This window comes from Sinocyclocheilus anshuiensis, unplaced genomic scaffold (assembly GCF_001515605.1).
Source record: "Sinocyclocheilus anshuiensis isolate Anshui unplaced genomic scaffold, SAMN03320099.WGS_v1.1 scaffold1, whole genome shotgun sequence".
Classification (NCBI taxonomy): domain Eukaryota; kingdom Metazoa; phylum Chordata; class Actinopteri; order Cypriniformes; family Cyprinidae; genus Sinocyclocheilus; species Sinocyclocheilus anshuiensis.
The window spans coordinates 51248-68436 of NW_015539843.1; the positions used below are offsets into that span (position 1 = coordinate 51248).

The 17189-nt window shown below is 35.4% G+C and overlaps 1 protein-coding gene across 1 annotated transcript in view; it reads left to right on the forward strand.

Moving 5' to 3' along the window:
- The window catches only part of LOC107684511 (peripheral-type benzodiazepine receptor-associated protein 1-like), a 113209-nt gene that overhangs the window by 35553 nt on the left and 60467 nt on the right, over positions 1-17189 (forward strand). The window contains exon 3 of the mRNA XM_016480783.1: positions 3991-4137. Coding sequence (XP_016336269.1) covers positions 3991-4137 — 147 coding nt within the window. The remainder of the gene's footprint in view (positions 1-3990; positions 4138-17189) is intronic.

Sequence of the window (17189 nt, forward strand, 5' to 3'; positions counted from 1 at the left end):
CTTTGGGTTATGAGTCCGACTCTCTAACCATTAGGCCATGACTTCCCGTGATAGATCTTGTTTATATCAAAACTGAAACCAAGCCGTTCACACAGAACACATATTTTGAGCATTTTCTAGAAGGACATCTATCAGCGTTGCACTCGCGTATTGCACAAAAGAGCCGCATGTTTAGAAAGCCATGTAAAATTAATGCAATTTCACCTTTGAAAAAAAAACATCTTTTTTTTTGTATTAAACTATGCATACATACATGATGCTGTTTTGTTTATAGTTGTTTAAGCAACTTAATTATAATTGGTTTATAAACATTATTTTAAACATTTTGCACTTTTTTCACAGATAGTCATGTCATCTTATTTTTTTAATAAACGTGCATTAGTAATATTTTGCTCGATGCGCCCTCTTGTGGCCTCAGGAGAAAAGCCAAAAGCTTTTTTTCACCCTAACTGAAATTATGCATTTTAAATTCGAATATAATTCGAATTTTGATCATATTTAAGTACAAAATTTGAATTGAGTTTTTCAGCCATTTTGACAGCCCTACTCTGCTCAGTGAATTAATTAAATTGGGTCCAAAAGGTGATATAAATGGCAAAGCACATGTTTTCTTTGGCATGAATTGAAATCATATACTTTGACATAGTAAGCACAAATATATATATATATATATATATATATATAATTATATTATATAATATATATATATAATTATTATTATTATTATTATTATCATCATCATATTTCCAGTAGTCATTTTTATTATATTCTTATTATATTAAGCACCATTTTCAGTGTGTGTAGCTCTTGAATTGGACATTATAAGCTTTTATTGTTTGTTTGTTTTTTTTTTGTTTGTTTTTTTCTTTTTTAAGGACTGACTGTCCACTCTGTGATTGAATGAAATCTGGACCAGGAATTAAATTTAATGAAATGAGGAAAAGCTATGAGAAAAATAGTGGGGAAAAATATAATCAAGTAATAAAATATAATAAAAAAAGTTATAGTTAAAATTATATGAAAAAAACCTCAATCAATTGTATTAACAATTATATGTTAAAATAGAAACATAGAAATAGAAAACATTTTACTGGTAATATTTTCCACAATTTTGCAATATTTTTCACCATAGAAATGGTCTTCATGTATGAAAATGTATATAGCAGCTGACTTTATTTTAGCAAGGGGGATCATAATATTCTGGGGTCCATGCCAGCATCAAATAATTTGGCTTTAGGCAACATAAGTGATGGAAGCATTACTGTATTTTACACATTTCTACATATGCTGTATTTGAAACTTGTCCATTCATTCATTCACTTTATTTATTTATTTATTTATGGACCAGTTGAATGATTATTTTAAGAAAATGTCATATGAGCCATGTCAAGGAGAGTTTTATCAGATCAGTTGTGACGCAAACACTGACTCCCATACACAAACACACACTCTCAAACGCTCAGACAACATACAGCCAACCACAGCCAAAAGACACAGTTGCACGAAAGCATAACACAACATGCCTGGGGGTCACCAGGCTATTCAAGGCTATTTGTTTTCACGTACTTGGAAATGATCAAACCATTTTCCCTTCGCAGCTATTCACACAACAGTCTAATTTTAGCCCTGTAGATTATCCATGGTTCAGGATCTCAGTGTAACGTTTCTGAATCTTCTCCAGAACAAAGGCCACGCCCCGTTACACCTGACTGCTGCCATGAATTAGTAAACATGCTTTTTGTTCCTTCTGCTTCCTGTGATCTGGAGAGCTAAGCTAACCGTTAGGCTAACTCATCTTAAGAGCGGGCGCTTAGGCAGGTGTGAGTATCTGGAGATATCAAATGCCTCATATGTAGATACTGTAGTCTTGCTGGGTCATTACATGGCCGGTTTTGGTGCTGTTTATAACACATTAGTTTATTTAATGAAGTATTTTGCACTGCTTTCAAATGGCATAGATAAAGTCAATACAGTTATTAGTCCTGCATAGTCAGAGATATTTTCTCAGTTGCATTCCAATATAAATGACTTCTAGTGAAAATGCTTTTATTTTTATTTATTTATTTAAGTTTTGTTATATGGGTAAATGACATATTAAGTGTCCAAGAAAAAGAAAAGGAAAAATCTTTTAAGAATCTAATTTAAGCACATGTCAAGTTCTTAGAAATGTACATTTTGTATTTATATTGGTTTTATATGGTTTAAAAAAAAAAAACAGTTTAATATCTCTACAAATGTCATGTGGTATAACCAACAAGGTAAAAGTAATACCATATTTTCTTTAAACCTTAAAGTATACTACACAGTTCTTGTAGTACACAGTACAATATTATGAATTACAAATTTATTCATATCATGTTTTGGGAAACTGCACCACATTTCACAACCTAAACTAACCTTGTCTTGTGATAATAAAGTCAGATTATCTGACATCATAATTTTTGCATATTGACTGACTTCAATAGTCACACCTCTTGACGCTGATTTGGAGGGCAAACATTTTTTAAATATTAATAATATTTTATTTAGGACGTTTTTCAGTTTGCATCAACTTTTATTTGCATTCACACGTTTTTTAAAAGTCCTGTATTTAAAGAATAATTGGAAAACTGCAACAACAAGCTTTTCAATGTGGTCTCACATTTTTTGGACATTTGAGTGTGACTTAGCATGTCACGTTGATTATGTGCTTCTATTCATACTGAGTGAAGTGACTGTTTCTTGAATGTTCCGTTTGTTCACTCATAATATTTCAATCAGATCATATGAGACTGACAGCCACTTGAATTTGTAAGCTTTTCGGGCACTAAGAGCTTTTGCTGAAGCCAAACATCTGGTTCTGCCTCCTGCTTGCAGGACTAACAGCAGCAAGCAAACTCATTGCGTGTATGTTTGTGTGTTGTCCATTTACAGCAGTTTAATATACCCACATTCTGTTTTCATGCCTGTTTGTTCTCTACAATCAAATGGAGCAGGTGTTAGGGTTTGTATGTAACCCAGACCAGTTTATGGACACACATACACATGCACAAACAGACATGCTGATAAGCTGCTGTTTGCTTGCCAGAGTAGTAATAGCCCCTGGTAATGTGTAAAGAACATGATGATGGTGTAATGTTGCTTTGTACTCATTGGCCACCTGCTAAAGTCAGGCCTTACAGGAAACCAGCACTGTTGACAAGAACCACAAAAGAGTCACTGCTAATAAAGAACACACAGTGTAAACACAGACACACTAGCTAGCTAGTTTGTTATAAAGGTAGATGATATGTTTGTTTAGCTGTAAGATTCGTATTTTATTCCTGTAGAAAGGGAAGAAAACATATTAAAGTTTATATTTTCATCTTTGACCTAGCAGAAATGGCACATAAAAGTGAAGCTGGTTCAAAAAGCTTTAACATTATTTGCAGATGTCACTTGTCTGATATTTAGTGTCTAATGTAGAGATAACATAAGTGTCCAAATGCTTTTGGGGCCATAGTCTCATACTCAGGGAATTTATTTTTTTATTTTTTTATTTTTTGCTTTTAAAAATACAGTACAAAGGACGATATTACAACTACTTACATAACTGTTTTCTAATTTAATATTTTTAAAAATGTAATTTATTCCTGTGATCAAAGCTGAATGTGAGACCAGTCTTCAGTCTCACATGATCCTTCAGAAATCATGTTAATATGCTGATTTGGTGGTCAAGAAACGTCTTTTTTTATCAATGTTGAAAACAATTGTGCTTGGTAATATGTTTGTGGAAACCATGATAAATTTTTTTGTTTAGGATTCTTTGATGAATAGAAAGTTCAATAGAACAACATTTATTTGACATAGAAATCTTGTATAACATTATAAATGTCTTTACTGATACTTTTAATTTAATGCATTCTTCCTGAATAAAAGTAGGCCTATTAATTAATTAAAAATACAATATTTTACTATTTGCTATATATCTATTCATCCTATATTTATATGTTTTGTTTCTGTGCTTTCCAGAAACTGAGGAATGATGTGTTTCCATTGCATTTATCCGAGTTATCGCCTCAGCATGTGGAAGCGTACCGGCTGCTAGAGGACAGGAAACACAAACTCTCACCCGAGACCGCCGCTCTCTACCTGCTTCGACAACAGCACAAACTATTGGTCAGTCTGCATGCATCTATTCTCCTAACCGTATGCCAGTGATCTTAATGTTTAAGGGTTTTGTTTTAGGAAAGTAAAGATGGAAGTGTTCTATTCTGCCTAAATGTTTGCTTAATATTCACTTAAATTGATTTTAACATCACACAAACATATACACACACCAGAGATATTGGATGATTGGATGTGTTGGGCCTGATGTAAATGAATTGCATTGATTATATGCACACACCAGCTTATATTGCTGTCACATCATGTTACCCAGTAGAAACTGTTCGTGAGTCATTAGGCTTCCCCTTTCAGTAGCTTCCAATACTGTTAAAGGTGTGTTATTCACAGACTACTGGATTACATGTACTGAATTTAACTCAAATGTATTGAGTTGAGTTTTATTGCATTATGTAGTGCACGTCTTGCCATTGGCTTATGCTGTATTATGAGTTATATCTGTTCTCATGATTGCACATCATCACCTTCATGTGATCATGGTTCTCTTTCTCAGTCTCAGTTTCTGTTTTTGGTTCTCTTGTTGTCAGTATTGTGGACGCACAGAGCTGCAGCTCCTCTCACCTGTTAGTTGCTTGGAAACAGCATTTTTATAAAAGCAGTCCATTAGCATGACATTTATCCTGATTTGGTGTGTTACAATTTTGCATTGTTCCGTAACTGAAAATGATCATGTAGGAGTGGTGCATATGTTTGTGTGTATGTGGAGAGGCAGTCAGTCATCAGCTTCTTCGATGCCTGTTTGGCAACTCTGTTTTGAGGGAACACTCAAGTGTGGTAAAAGAATTAAGTGTTAATGGAAAACCATCCGTGCAGAATGACATCTTGAAAATATGTGCATTTGGAGTGGTGTTAGCAAAGTGAGCAGTAAGGTTTGTCAGGCTTCTAGATATGGAAAAGAGTTTGTTTCCTTTAACAAGATGATGTTTTTGGCTCATTAATGAAACTTATTGAGGACTGTCACATTATTCACGATTCATATTGGTTTCAAGCAGGTGCATATAGGAACAATCTGAAAACTGAGGGGACATTGTGACATTTTCTTACTCATGAATAATAATTTCACCCAGTTCACTAACCCAGAAGTTTTCAAACCAGGGTCCAGAAACCCCAAAGTGGGGCACAAAAAAGTGTTATAGGAAAAATAAAAAGTGTATTTTTGGGGCTGTAGATTTTTACAAATTTAAGATATTTATTAAATATATTTAATGCAATATTTAACATAAAACATTCTGATTTGAATAAAAACACTTTTGTGAAGAACTATGTTAAAAAAGTAAATAATTAAATTGAAAATGTTTCTCCAAGTTTTAACATAATATTAATAATGGGTAGAAAAACAATATGCTCATGCATACGTTAGTCAGCGATTTTGGATTTTGTACAGTGATAAATGTTTAATTTTTAAAATAACATCTATTTATAATATCGAACTTCGTTGCGATGTAACAGAAGTAGTGGCAGATATTTTCTTTCGCATTGTAATATATCTTTTGGTGGGAGGAGCAAACGACAGACACAGTGGGTGTGGCATCAGGCCTCGGAGAGGCTTTTATTTAACAGAAAATCAAGCAAAATGTTCAAAACGGGAATAAAGTGTCCAAGGGAACATGGTGTCCAAAATAAACAGGGGATCTGGTGTCCTCGTTGTGCCGGGGAATGGTGAAGGAAGGGAAGTGTTCAGAAAGGAGGGGTCCAGCCGCACGCACTCCCCTCTCTGGCTTCGTCACAGCGGCTCATCTTCCTTGGCGCGCGGCGGTTGAGGGGACTAACGGCCCGGCATCCTGGCTCGTCGACCGTGTCACGGGTGCGGTTCCATTCCGGACAGCAGGTCCGACAGCTCGCGTCTCTGGCGGCGTGGGAGTCCCTCTACGCTCCCCTCCTGGACCCACGAGGACACCAGTGTGCATGCACAGGGGGAAGAGACCAGTCTCTCGAGGAGAGGTGCGCTCTGCTTTTAACAGCGGCGGTGACGAGGTTCCATTCGCTTCAGGTGTGCCTCATGACACGTCACCAGACCTGGCTGTTTCTGCGCCCCTCCTCTCTCACACACCCACTCCTGTCGGGAGCCTGGTGAAGGGCAGCGATTAAGGGACGGGGTGATGATGATAATTAGGGGGGAGGCAGCCGATCCATCACAATCTGAATTAAATTAATCAAAATCAAAAAAGAAAAAAAAATTGTGTTCAGTCCATCGGTTTTTAATTGAATGGTGGCAGATCTGAATGCAATCTTGCAGTTGGTTGTAAGAAAGCAGCAGAGTTTACAGTTTACATGAACTTTACATGAGTCGTTTTCCTGTAAGATCGAATTATTATGACATTTTTGGTCAAATCTAAAAAAAATATATAATAATAAATATGTATGCATGAATGAATCGTTCACAATAAAATAAATACCATTTTAAAATATATTTTCTAATGAATTTTTATGCAAATATATTGCAGCCTTTATTTTAAGAATGGGGTCCTTGATTTTTTTGAAAAGTTTGAAAACCCCAGAGAAAACTGAATTGGTTTATACACTTCTAAAATGTAAAAGTTTTAAAAGGATTTACTGTCTTTTTAGGACTTTTTCAGATATGTGACTAATATAGTAAAAAGTAGGCACACGCATGAAAACACTGTGTTTGCCCATGTTTACATAATTGCTAATGAAGTCAGAACAGCATTGTGACCACACTACAAGCCTTCAGACCTCTAATTTCATTATCCTTCTTATTAACGCTTAGAAGGAGCCAGTCTGGCCAGACTACTTCGTCCTTCTGTCTCTGTCTTCCTCTTCTCTTTCACAACCAAAGAGGCCGTTAATACCTGAAGAAAGCTGTCTGTTAGCTTTCCAATTAATCTCAATGCTAGTTGCTTTTTTTTAGCCAATCATCTGAGGTGTAAATGTCATGTGACTAATCACTCTAGAGCTGTGGGAAAATGACATCATGATAATGTTAATTGGCTAATCACACCACAAGAACATGCAAAGTCTAAAAACCTTCACTAGTGACTATCCTAATCCTAATCTGTGACGTTAATCTGCAAGCATTAAAACTAGTCCCAACGGGTGAGGGGACTATGAGAGGCTAATGAGAGGCTGTCCACCAGTATCGTCTCCACACGTGATCTCACATCTCTTCACACACTCACATCCCTGTCTCAGTCCTGGAAACACTCACACACACACCTCAAGTATCTCTTATCTTCAACAGTGAAGGAGTGTGATATGGAGCCTGCAGGTGCACATGTGTACACACAGAGTCCACAGTGAATGCCAATGACGGGTGAAGTAAGATTTCTTACCAGACATCCTTTCATTAAAAATACTCTTCCTGTTCACATGACAACAAATTACTGCTGTTTTTCTCAAGCGTCGTACATTCCGCTCTTAAAAAATAAAGGTTATTTATTGGTATCCATGGTTTCATGAAGAACCTTAAATATCCATGGAAACTTTCCATTGCACAAAAGGTTCTTTAAACTAGAAAAAGTTCTTCACACTAATCAAAAATTATTCTTTTGAGAACTGTTACATGGCACATTCTTTGGGGAACCAAAAATGCTTCTTTAATTGCATTGCTGTGAAAACCCCCTTTTGGAATCTTTATTTTATAGAGTGTTGCCCGTCTTTGTGGTCCCCCTTAATGTGTTTTGTATCTAGGGCTGAGAATCATTACAGATTTCCTGATTTGATTCTGTTCTGATTCACAAGCTCTCAGCCCGATTAGATTTGATTCTGATTCATTTGGGTATATTTCAGATACAATCTCCATTTTGCTTAAATACAAAATAAATGTTCTGTCTGCTAATGCTGTAAATTATAGAAGACTGATTCAGACTGATTCACAAGAACTGACTCATACAACAAAACCAGGTAACACTAGTTGTGCTGTATGTATCTGATTCTTCATACCAGTAATGTGCCACATTATACAAATTTTGGGCTCAGTAATAATATTTTTGAAAGAAATTAATACTTTTATTTGAGAATAATCATGAATCATTGGTCATTAAATTAATTAAAAGTGACAGTAAAGACATTTATAATGTTACGAAGATATATTTGAAATAAATGCTGTTTTATTCATTAACAAATCCTAATTTCTGAAAGATCATTTAACACTGAAGACTGGAGTAATGGCTGCTGAAAATTCAGCTCTGCCATCACAGAACTAAATGACATTATAATATAATATAATGTAACATATAACATAGCATAGCATAACATAACATAATATAATATAATGGCTATTTCAGTAAACAGTTATTTTAAATTGTAATTATATTTCACAATATTGCTTACTTTTGATCAAATAAATGCTGTCTCAGTGAGCATAAGAGACTTTCAAAAACTTAAAAAAAATAAATAAATCTTACTAACTCCAAATGTTTGAACTGTAGTGTAAATTAGATGGTAGACAGAACGCAATCCTCTTCTGTGCAGCTGAAAATTTTTAATTTCTGGCTTAATAAGGTGAGAAAAGCAACATGAGGTAGCAGTGTCACACATCTGGATGAAAATGATACCTCTGACATCTCCCTTTCTCACTTTCTTTTGTCTTTCTTCGAACATCTCCCATTAGAAGAGACAAAAAATAAAAGAGCTGATGACACAGGAGAAATCAGCGGAGTTGAAATCTCGTCCTTCTCTGCCAACTTTCACAATCGTTTTTCCTTCGCCTGTGAGAGAATTCATTAAAATTTCACTCAGCCTGCGGCCTTTCTGTCTCCCTCTCTCTCTCTCTCTCTCTCTCTCTCTCTCCCTCTCAATCTATCATTCTCTCTTTGCCTTTTCTCTCTCTTAATGAATGGAGCTTTGAATAATGTAACCAGTTTTAACAAGATCATAAAAACTCCCATCCAGCATTCATAAGCCAGTTAGCTGAGGTTGGGGATCTTGGGGACGGCGGCACGCACACGTTAAGCACACCTCGTTTCTCTCACATACTCGCACGTACATGCACTCGGGCATGTGCACGCTCAAATGCAACTCAAATGTATCTCTTCCAGACGCACTCGCACACACATACTTGAATTCCGCAGAGGATGAAAGAGTGACGCAGGAGCTGGAGAGATGAGAGAGGGATGCCTGGAGGAGGAGGATGAGAGACAGAGAGTGAAATCAAAGAAGCAGTGATGTAAGAGAAGCCCCCATAGGTCTCTCTCCTGTCCGTCTGTCGAGAAAACTGCACCAGCTCTTTGGCTCTACCGCAAATTAGAGGGCTGTGAATGTCGTTTGCATTGCGTATATTTCTATTATTTCTATTTTTTCCATTTCAATTTTTCTGTATTCCGTTTTTTTTTTTTTTTTCGTTAAAAAGCATGTCTTATTAATTAAAATCATGGAACTTATACATTTCACATCAATGTATTAAAAGTTTAACAAAAATTACATGTTTAGGGCCCTATGAAATGTTTTATTTTTTCTCACCATATTATTTTTATTTTTTATTGTTACCAAATTCTGTGTCTTAGCATGTCTAATTATTTGAATGCATAAAACAACTTAATTTATTATTTTTTTTCTTAAAGTAGCCTTATGAATTGTTTTCCCCCTCAGAAATTCTGTGTTGTATATTTAAATTTTTCTGGTTATCAAATGAAGGCATAAAACATTTATTTAATTTATCATTTATCTTTTAATTATTGAAAATTAAGCAAACAAGATTTTTTGGCAAACAAAGGGGATTTACTATTAAAAGTAAAACATGGAAGTAATGTTTTGTGTGATTATTCCTTAAGAAAATAATGATTGTTTCATTTAAGTAGTAGTAGTAGTAGTAGTAGTGGTAGTGGTAGGCTATGTACATTCTACTGAAAAATAGTTATAGGCACACAATGTCTTCAAATCAAACCGGACTTTTATTTTGACGGGTTGCCGTGAATACCTTTACAGTTCTGTGTATGAGATATGACGCTAGTTTCACTCAAATCAAACGCTAAAATGCTCATGAAGTGACTCTTAGAGCAGTTCTGGAGATGTTGTTCATGTGTTTACGTCCTCATTTAGTGAGACGGCAGATGCTGAAATCACCGCGAGTGTCAGGCGCGCTTCAGTATGTGTGTAGTAAATGAAACCACGCGTCTGCGCCATTCATTAACAGAGACAGGCAGAACATGCAGGATTCATATTTAAATCGACTTTTGCGGCTTAATATTTACAGATACTAGTCCATATCGTGATTTGATTTAAGTGTAATGACCTACTTTTGATTAACTCATTCAAAATTTGACAAATTCCGAGGCATTCCGCATTAAACTGTGAATTCTGTTTTTATGACTGGATAAAGACTACACTGCGTAATTTTCCCGCTTATCATGCGGCCACTTGTCTGATGTAACATAAAATATCTTACATACCACCACTGGTGAACGAGCCAGTGTAATGCAAATATATCTGAAAGGTCTGCGCGAGGATATCGTCACGTTCTCGCGAGACCAGTCAGATCTCTCGAGACACATCGGATCTCACGTGCCACGAGATCTCGTCACACCCCTAGTAGCTAACATTACCAACAGTGATGCCTTTGCAGAGTTTTTCCAAAGAAAAATCTCGGAGCTGTTTCGCTCTTAGCAATCTTATGTTATGAGCAGTCAAAAATGAAAAATTAGATTTTACACTGAATGAAACATGAGGTTTGGCTCGGTTAGATGCTATCATGCAGCTGTTTGGCTGTATCTCAGTTTTATACCATTTGCACTGGTAAGCATGATAATTAATAGTCTTTCCCGAACTGTAGTAGTTTGAAAATCATGTTCCTTATACCAGGATAGTTCTAGAGTTCTAGATAGTTCTACTTTTAGCTAATATTTCCCATGACCCCTTGCACTTTAGAAGAGAAAAGCTATGTTTGAAATCGCATATGGTTGAAGTATGTACTGAATTTGATGAAGTGTTGTTTACAAAGCATGTTTAAGTATGCTTGTGTGAAGTTTTTTGTGTTTCTATGTAGCTTTCATTTTTTTTTCTGTTTTAGTTTTATTCATTTTAGTACTTCAACTTGCACATATTTTATTTCAGTTAGCTGCCAAAGCAACACATTTTTAAGTTTAGTTTTTCTTCTGATATTTATATTTTATTTCAGCTTAATTTCAATTACCAAAAATTATTTAAAATAATTTTTAGTTTTATTTAACAACAACAACAACAACCTGCTTCTCATTATAATTGAATTTGTTTTAATGCAATCTTTAAATTTGAATCCAAATGTATTCATGAATTTTACGATAATTAATAAATGTAGCTATGCTGTTTTGAGCTAATCTGCTTCTTCCATCACTAGTGCAGTACATGTACAGAAACTCTTACAAATAATACACATGCACCCTAAATGAAGGATAATTCGAGAAGCATTTTCATACATAGGATTTCAGTAGAGTAATGTGTGCCTGATTCAATGATGCAGGAATATGTGGGTGTAAAGACTTTGTGTCTGTGTGTGAGAGCGTGTGTTTCTGTGCGAGTATGTGTCTCCTTTAAGTCTGTGAAAACGAAATGTGACCTTCATAAGAAGATGAAATACACTGTGAGCAACAGACATTGATTTCCGCAGCAATTACTGCCATTCTCAGCTCAGCTAGTGTATAAATATTGATGTTCTGTGTTGAGACGTTCAACATTCACTGGGTTTATATGAGCATGTCTGTGTGTGTTTGCATAAATCGCTGGTTCTTTTACTTTCTCTCTCTATATATATATTTGCTTTTCACATTTTGCATTAGCTCATATTCACATTCTCTATTTTTCTCTTTACACAAACACACACACACACACACACACACACACGTAAAAGCAGAACACCACACATCCTTCCAGCAGATGTGTCAGACGTCACAGTGAGAATGCAATCCAAATCTGTAACATCTAATTTTACGCTATCAGAAGGAGGGACATGTTCAATCTCACAGCCTTTAATTAGATCTCTGGCACTGGAGGTGTCTGTGTGTGTGTGTGTTCGCATACAAACATCTGTGTGGATGTGCGTTTGTGCTGGAGAAGCAGCAAGAGGCATTAAAATCTGTGTGTCAGATTTGTGCGCGCATGTTTCATGTTATTTGGCTCATATGCAGGTTTTATGACTTATGTGGCGTTCTTTAATCCATCTCACTTAGTTTTCATCTTAATTCAATCTTAATCAATCTTAATTTTCAGCATGGTAATAGGTGTTTTTACAAAGACAAGCTCTCCATGTTTAAAAAAAAATAATAATTCACTTAAAAAATTTACATTTGCTGACAGTGTACTCACCCTCAGGCCATTCAAGATGTAGATGTTTGTTTCTTTATCAGAACAGATTTGGAGAAATTCAGCATTTCATCACTTGCTCACGAATGGATCTCCTACAGTGAATGGGTGCCGTCAGAATGAGAGTCCAAGCAGCTGATAAAAACACCACAATAATCAACGTATAACTCAAGAATAATCAGCAGAACTCCATTCAATGTGTTTGTAAGAAAGAAATCCATCAAGGTGTTTTTAACGTCAAACCATTGCATACGAGCCCTCTATGGTTACTTTCTCCAATGAAAGTTGTCTTTTCTGAATGAGGAGAGAAACATGTCCAGATCAAGCACCTTTTACAAGCAAAAACAGTCCAAAACAGTTTTAAACAAATATGATGGTGGATTTTGATGTGAGGGACAACAGGGGATGTACTTTTTGATTGGAGGAAGCATTATTTTGGATTATGGATGGGTATTTTGGCCAGAAGCGATGGTTTCAAGTTAAAATGCCTTATGAATTTGTTTCTTACAAACATGCATTACATGGATTAATGTGATGTTTTTAATCAGCTGTTTGGACTCTCATTCTGACGCCACCCATTGACTGCAGGAGATCCATTGGTGAGCAAGTGATGTAATGCTAAATTTCTCCAAATCTGTTCTGATGAAGAAACAAACTCATTTACATCTTGAATAGCCTGAGGGTAAGTACATTTGTAGCAAATTTTCATTTCTGTGTGAGCTATTCCTTAAATGCACATGCAGAGGAGTGCATGTGCGACATTTTCAGAGGAGGGTTAGGCTGCTCTCGCTTTTGATATTACCGGAATCTCAGCAGATCGGAGCCAGTGGGAGAGAGTTTTGACACTTACGTGTGAGAGAAGAAGCAGGAGGAGGTATAAAAGTGAACTAAACAAGAGTTTATAGATGAGAGACTGCACATTTGGAGCTGCTGCAGTACTGTACATTGGTTATTGTATTTAAGGCCTAGCAGAGTAATACTTGGACTATAATTTAGTGCACCAACACTGTAGAGGATTCAGACTGAAATAACAACACTTCATGTCGAAATGGTCAACATATTGGGTTCAGGTGTATAAATCATCCTAGTTTCAGCATCAGATGGTCCATAGATTGTTAGAAGGACAATCTGATCCATAATACAAAGAAATAAGGCAAGAATTGGATTAAATAGCTGATTCAAATTGCCAATTTCTAAATGGCTGGCTTCAATGCAACTTCCAGGAGTCAAGTGACTTTCCTCTGCTCCAATGAGCCATTTTAAAGAGCTAATCTTTGTTTTTTTTCTACATTTTGGTCTTATATGGCTTAAATCTTTTAAATAGAATCATGTTCTTATTTAAGAGCTTAGTTTGAGACACTGAGATTTAATCACCTCTAAAAGTCACATTAAAAAAATAAACTGCGGTAGGTCAGTATTTATGGGTAGTTAAAAAAGTGTTGTGACGTGCTATGCTCAAACTAAAACTATTTTAGCTAGATTTATTTATTTACTTGTCTGCTTATTTGCTTATTTGTTTCAATTTTAATTTTCAATTATGTATTTTACATTATTTAATTATTAATGTAATTATTTAGTTAGTTATTTTATTTTTTATTTTGTTGTTTTTATTATTTAATTAATTGATAATTATTTATAAAATTACAATTCTAAAATTATTTATTTACAACATCTAAAAGACATACTTTCCCTTATACACTGATTTAAATGTTAACAAAAAATGGTGTTCATGGACATCTTAGACTTCAAGTCATCTATCCACATGTCAGTCAAATAGCCTCTTCCTGCCTAAGTGGGTGGTTGTTGGCCAGAAGAAGCTGTAATGTGGACCACACGTGATGCGGATCATCAAAAGTCTGACCACGCAAGACTAAAAGCATCTTAAGGTTGCGAATGGCACAAAGCATGCTTTTTGTGGGCCTCAAGGCCATCAGCAAAACAAAAGAAAATACTTGATTAGGCAGTGAGTTTGTAGTTGAGCTCCACTCTACTGTGTGCTTGATTCAGCACCATGGTCAGCTCCTTTAACAAGCGTGCACTACATTCCCTCAAACCACGTCTGTCCTGCGCCAAAGAGGCAGTTTGTCAACATTTCATTAAAGTCTCATTAAAGAGCTGACTAGTCATGATGAATAAATTATTTGAATAAATTATTAACTGTTATGTTTTTGCTCAGTGCCTTGTGGTGTAGAGATGCTACAGCAGAACCTCACTGAATCTTCACACCGCTTGTGTTTCTAATCATTTTGCTACAGATGCAGTCTTTATTCTCTTCTGGCAGCTGACGTCTTTGTGGGTTTTTAAAGAACATTTGATAAAGTAACTCTTACTGTAGTCATATTATTATAACATTTTTGTCTCCATTACTCCATTTGAGGCACAACATGACAAGATTGCAGTTTTTCTGTCGACACTAAAAGAAAAAAAAATTGTTGCATCACATGATAAAATCAAAGCCAATCAGAACGGTGAGAGAGATCTAGCTGTTTGCATGATAAAATATCTGTTTTTCTAAATGTCATCTTAACCTTCAAAATGTCAATTATTGTCAAATTATCATCAAATTATTTGACAGTTATTGTCTTTTTAAATTTATACATCACAAATCAGTTGAATTAATCCAAATAAACGTTATAAAACTGAAAGCTTAGCATACCATAAAACACTTAGCCTGATATCTTAGCGTACCTTTTAATTGCTTAGTCTAATAGCTTAGCCTTTAAGCACTTAGCCTGATATCTTAGCATATCTCTTTCTGTATTTGTATTAAGATTAACTGTTTGTGGTTATATCTCTCAGTGTGTCTGTGCTAAAGATTAATATGAACTTGGGTCGGTTAAACCTCCTCTGTAACTCAATCAACAGATATGGGATCCGTACACAGTCACACCATTGCGGTATTGAGTTACGGTGACGGCACTCAAGTCTAATGTCGTTCGTCCACACTTCTGGAACCTTCTTGAGTATTCAGATGTGTCTGTCTAGAGAGAACGGTAGTCTAGTCTGAGTGTTTGAGGGAAGGGCGCTGGTCATTGGTGGGGGAAGAACACGATGAGAGACATTAGCTTCCAGTACTGCTCGGTGTGTGCATGGGAAAAGGTAAGCAGAGAGAGGAGAGTGATTGTAGTTATTGCTGTCATAGTGGTCAAAACTGCATGAGCAACTAATATACAGGTCTATGTCTCTGTGCTTAAATTACATCTAGATTTCATAGGAGACCATTTATGTGTTCAGAGCACTTATCCTGTTTATTAATGCATGGATTTATGTATGTATAACCCATGCGTGAATATTGCAAATGCACAGTGGGGTCAACAGGTTTGAGACCACTAGTGAAAATGCTTCGGTTTTGCATTTATTTCACATTTCATTTAAAAAAAATTTCATTACTTCACTTATTTTCAATGTGGTCTCAAACTTTTAGATCATAAAAACATTTTTTATATATATTTAAAAGAAAAAAATACATTTATTCAAAAAGAATACATGTAATTGATCAAAAGTGACAGCAAAAAAAAAATAAAATATAATGCTAATTTTAAATAACCGCTCTTCTTTTGAGAAAAAAGTAATCAAAAATTAGTTTCTTTCTTCTGAAAGATCATTTGACACTGAAGACTGGCGTAATGAGTGCTGAAAATTCAGCTTTGTCAACACAGGAATTTCATATTAAATTACATGTTAAAATATATTAAAATTAGAAAATAGTATTTTAAATTGCTATGGTAATTCACAATATTACTATTTTTACTGTATTTTTTTATCAAATGTATATATTGTATGTATATATTGTAAATCAATTACATGTCATTTAAAATTTTAAAAATTCAGACAAAAAGTAAAGGTTAGTCAGTAGTAATTGTCTTTATACAACAGTTATGGTCCTCAAATTTGTTTGGCTGGGCAACATTTCAAGAGTTTCACTTCAACAAACAGAAAATGTTTGTAGTACAGAATGTCCTGAATTAGGTGGCTAAGTACATTTGTAAGTATGTGTGTGTAAATGCAAAGGTGTGTGTGTGTCCTCATCAAGCTGGTTTAATAAGTAGTTTATGAAGACTTTGCTCCCTTTAGTGTGTAAGAATGTCTCTCACGTTATTGGAACTCATATTGGGTAATACAGCAAGCACCTCAGTGGTGTAATAAGATCAGCTTAAGGCTACGGAAAGTCTGATCTCTGATCATCTCTGACGTTCGCAACCTTGGCAGGGTCCATTTCTCTTTCTCCTACTCTCCTTTCCCCCATTGCTTATCTCTTTTCCTCTGATAATTCTCTTCTCATTTCACTGCAAGGCTAAAATTCAGCTGAAATCTCTGGACATCAGAGGATGGATGAGATTCTTTATCTCACCCCCACCTATCTTGAGAGCTCACACCATTAGTTTGTGCCCTGTGGTTTATCGGTTGGAAATCAGTAATACTATACTGATTTACATATTTTCATGTTAGTTTGGTTGCCACGTGGAGAGACCGTATGCAAATAAATCTAATTACTAAATCTAATTTTCCTGCAACATTCTGAACTGCATTTTTGGAATTTTGCTGCTGTGTTACCAAGGTAACATTCCAATTCAGAATGAATCAGCAGTGATGTTCAGCTTTTTGTAGGGTCTACCACACACACACACACACACATATGAGGCCATATAGCCTGCATCCTTCAGAGTACTCACTTCAAGTGCTTTGCTCTTTAAAATGAGTAGGCTGTTGTGATGCTCGCTTCTAAATGGATCTCAATGTTTGTTTACACTAGAAAGGGCATTAAAGGATCAGCCATGAAAAAAAATATATATAAAAATTATATATTTTTATAT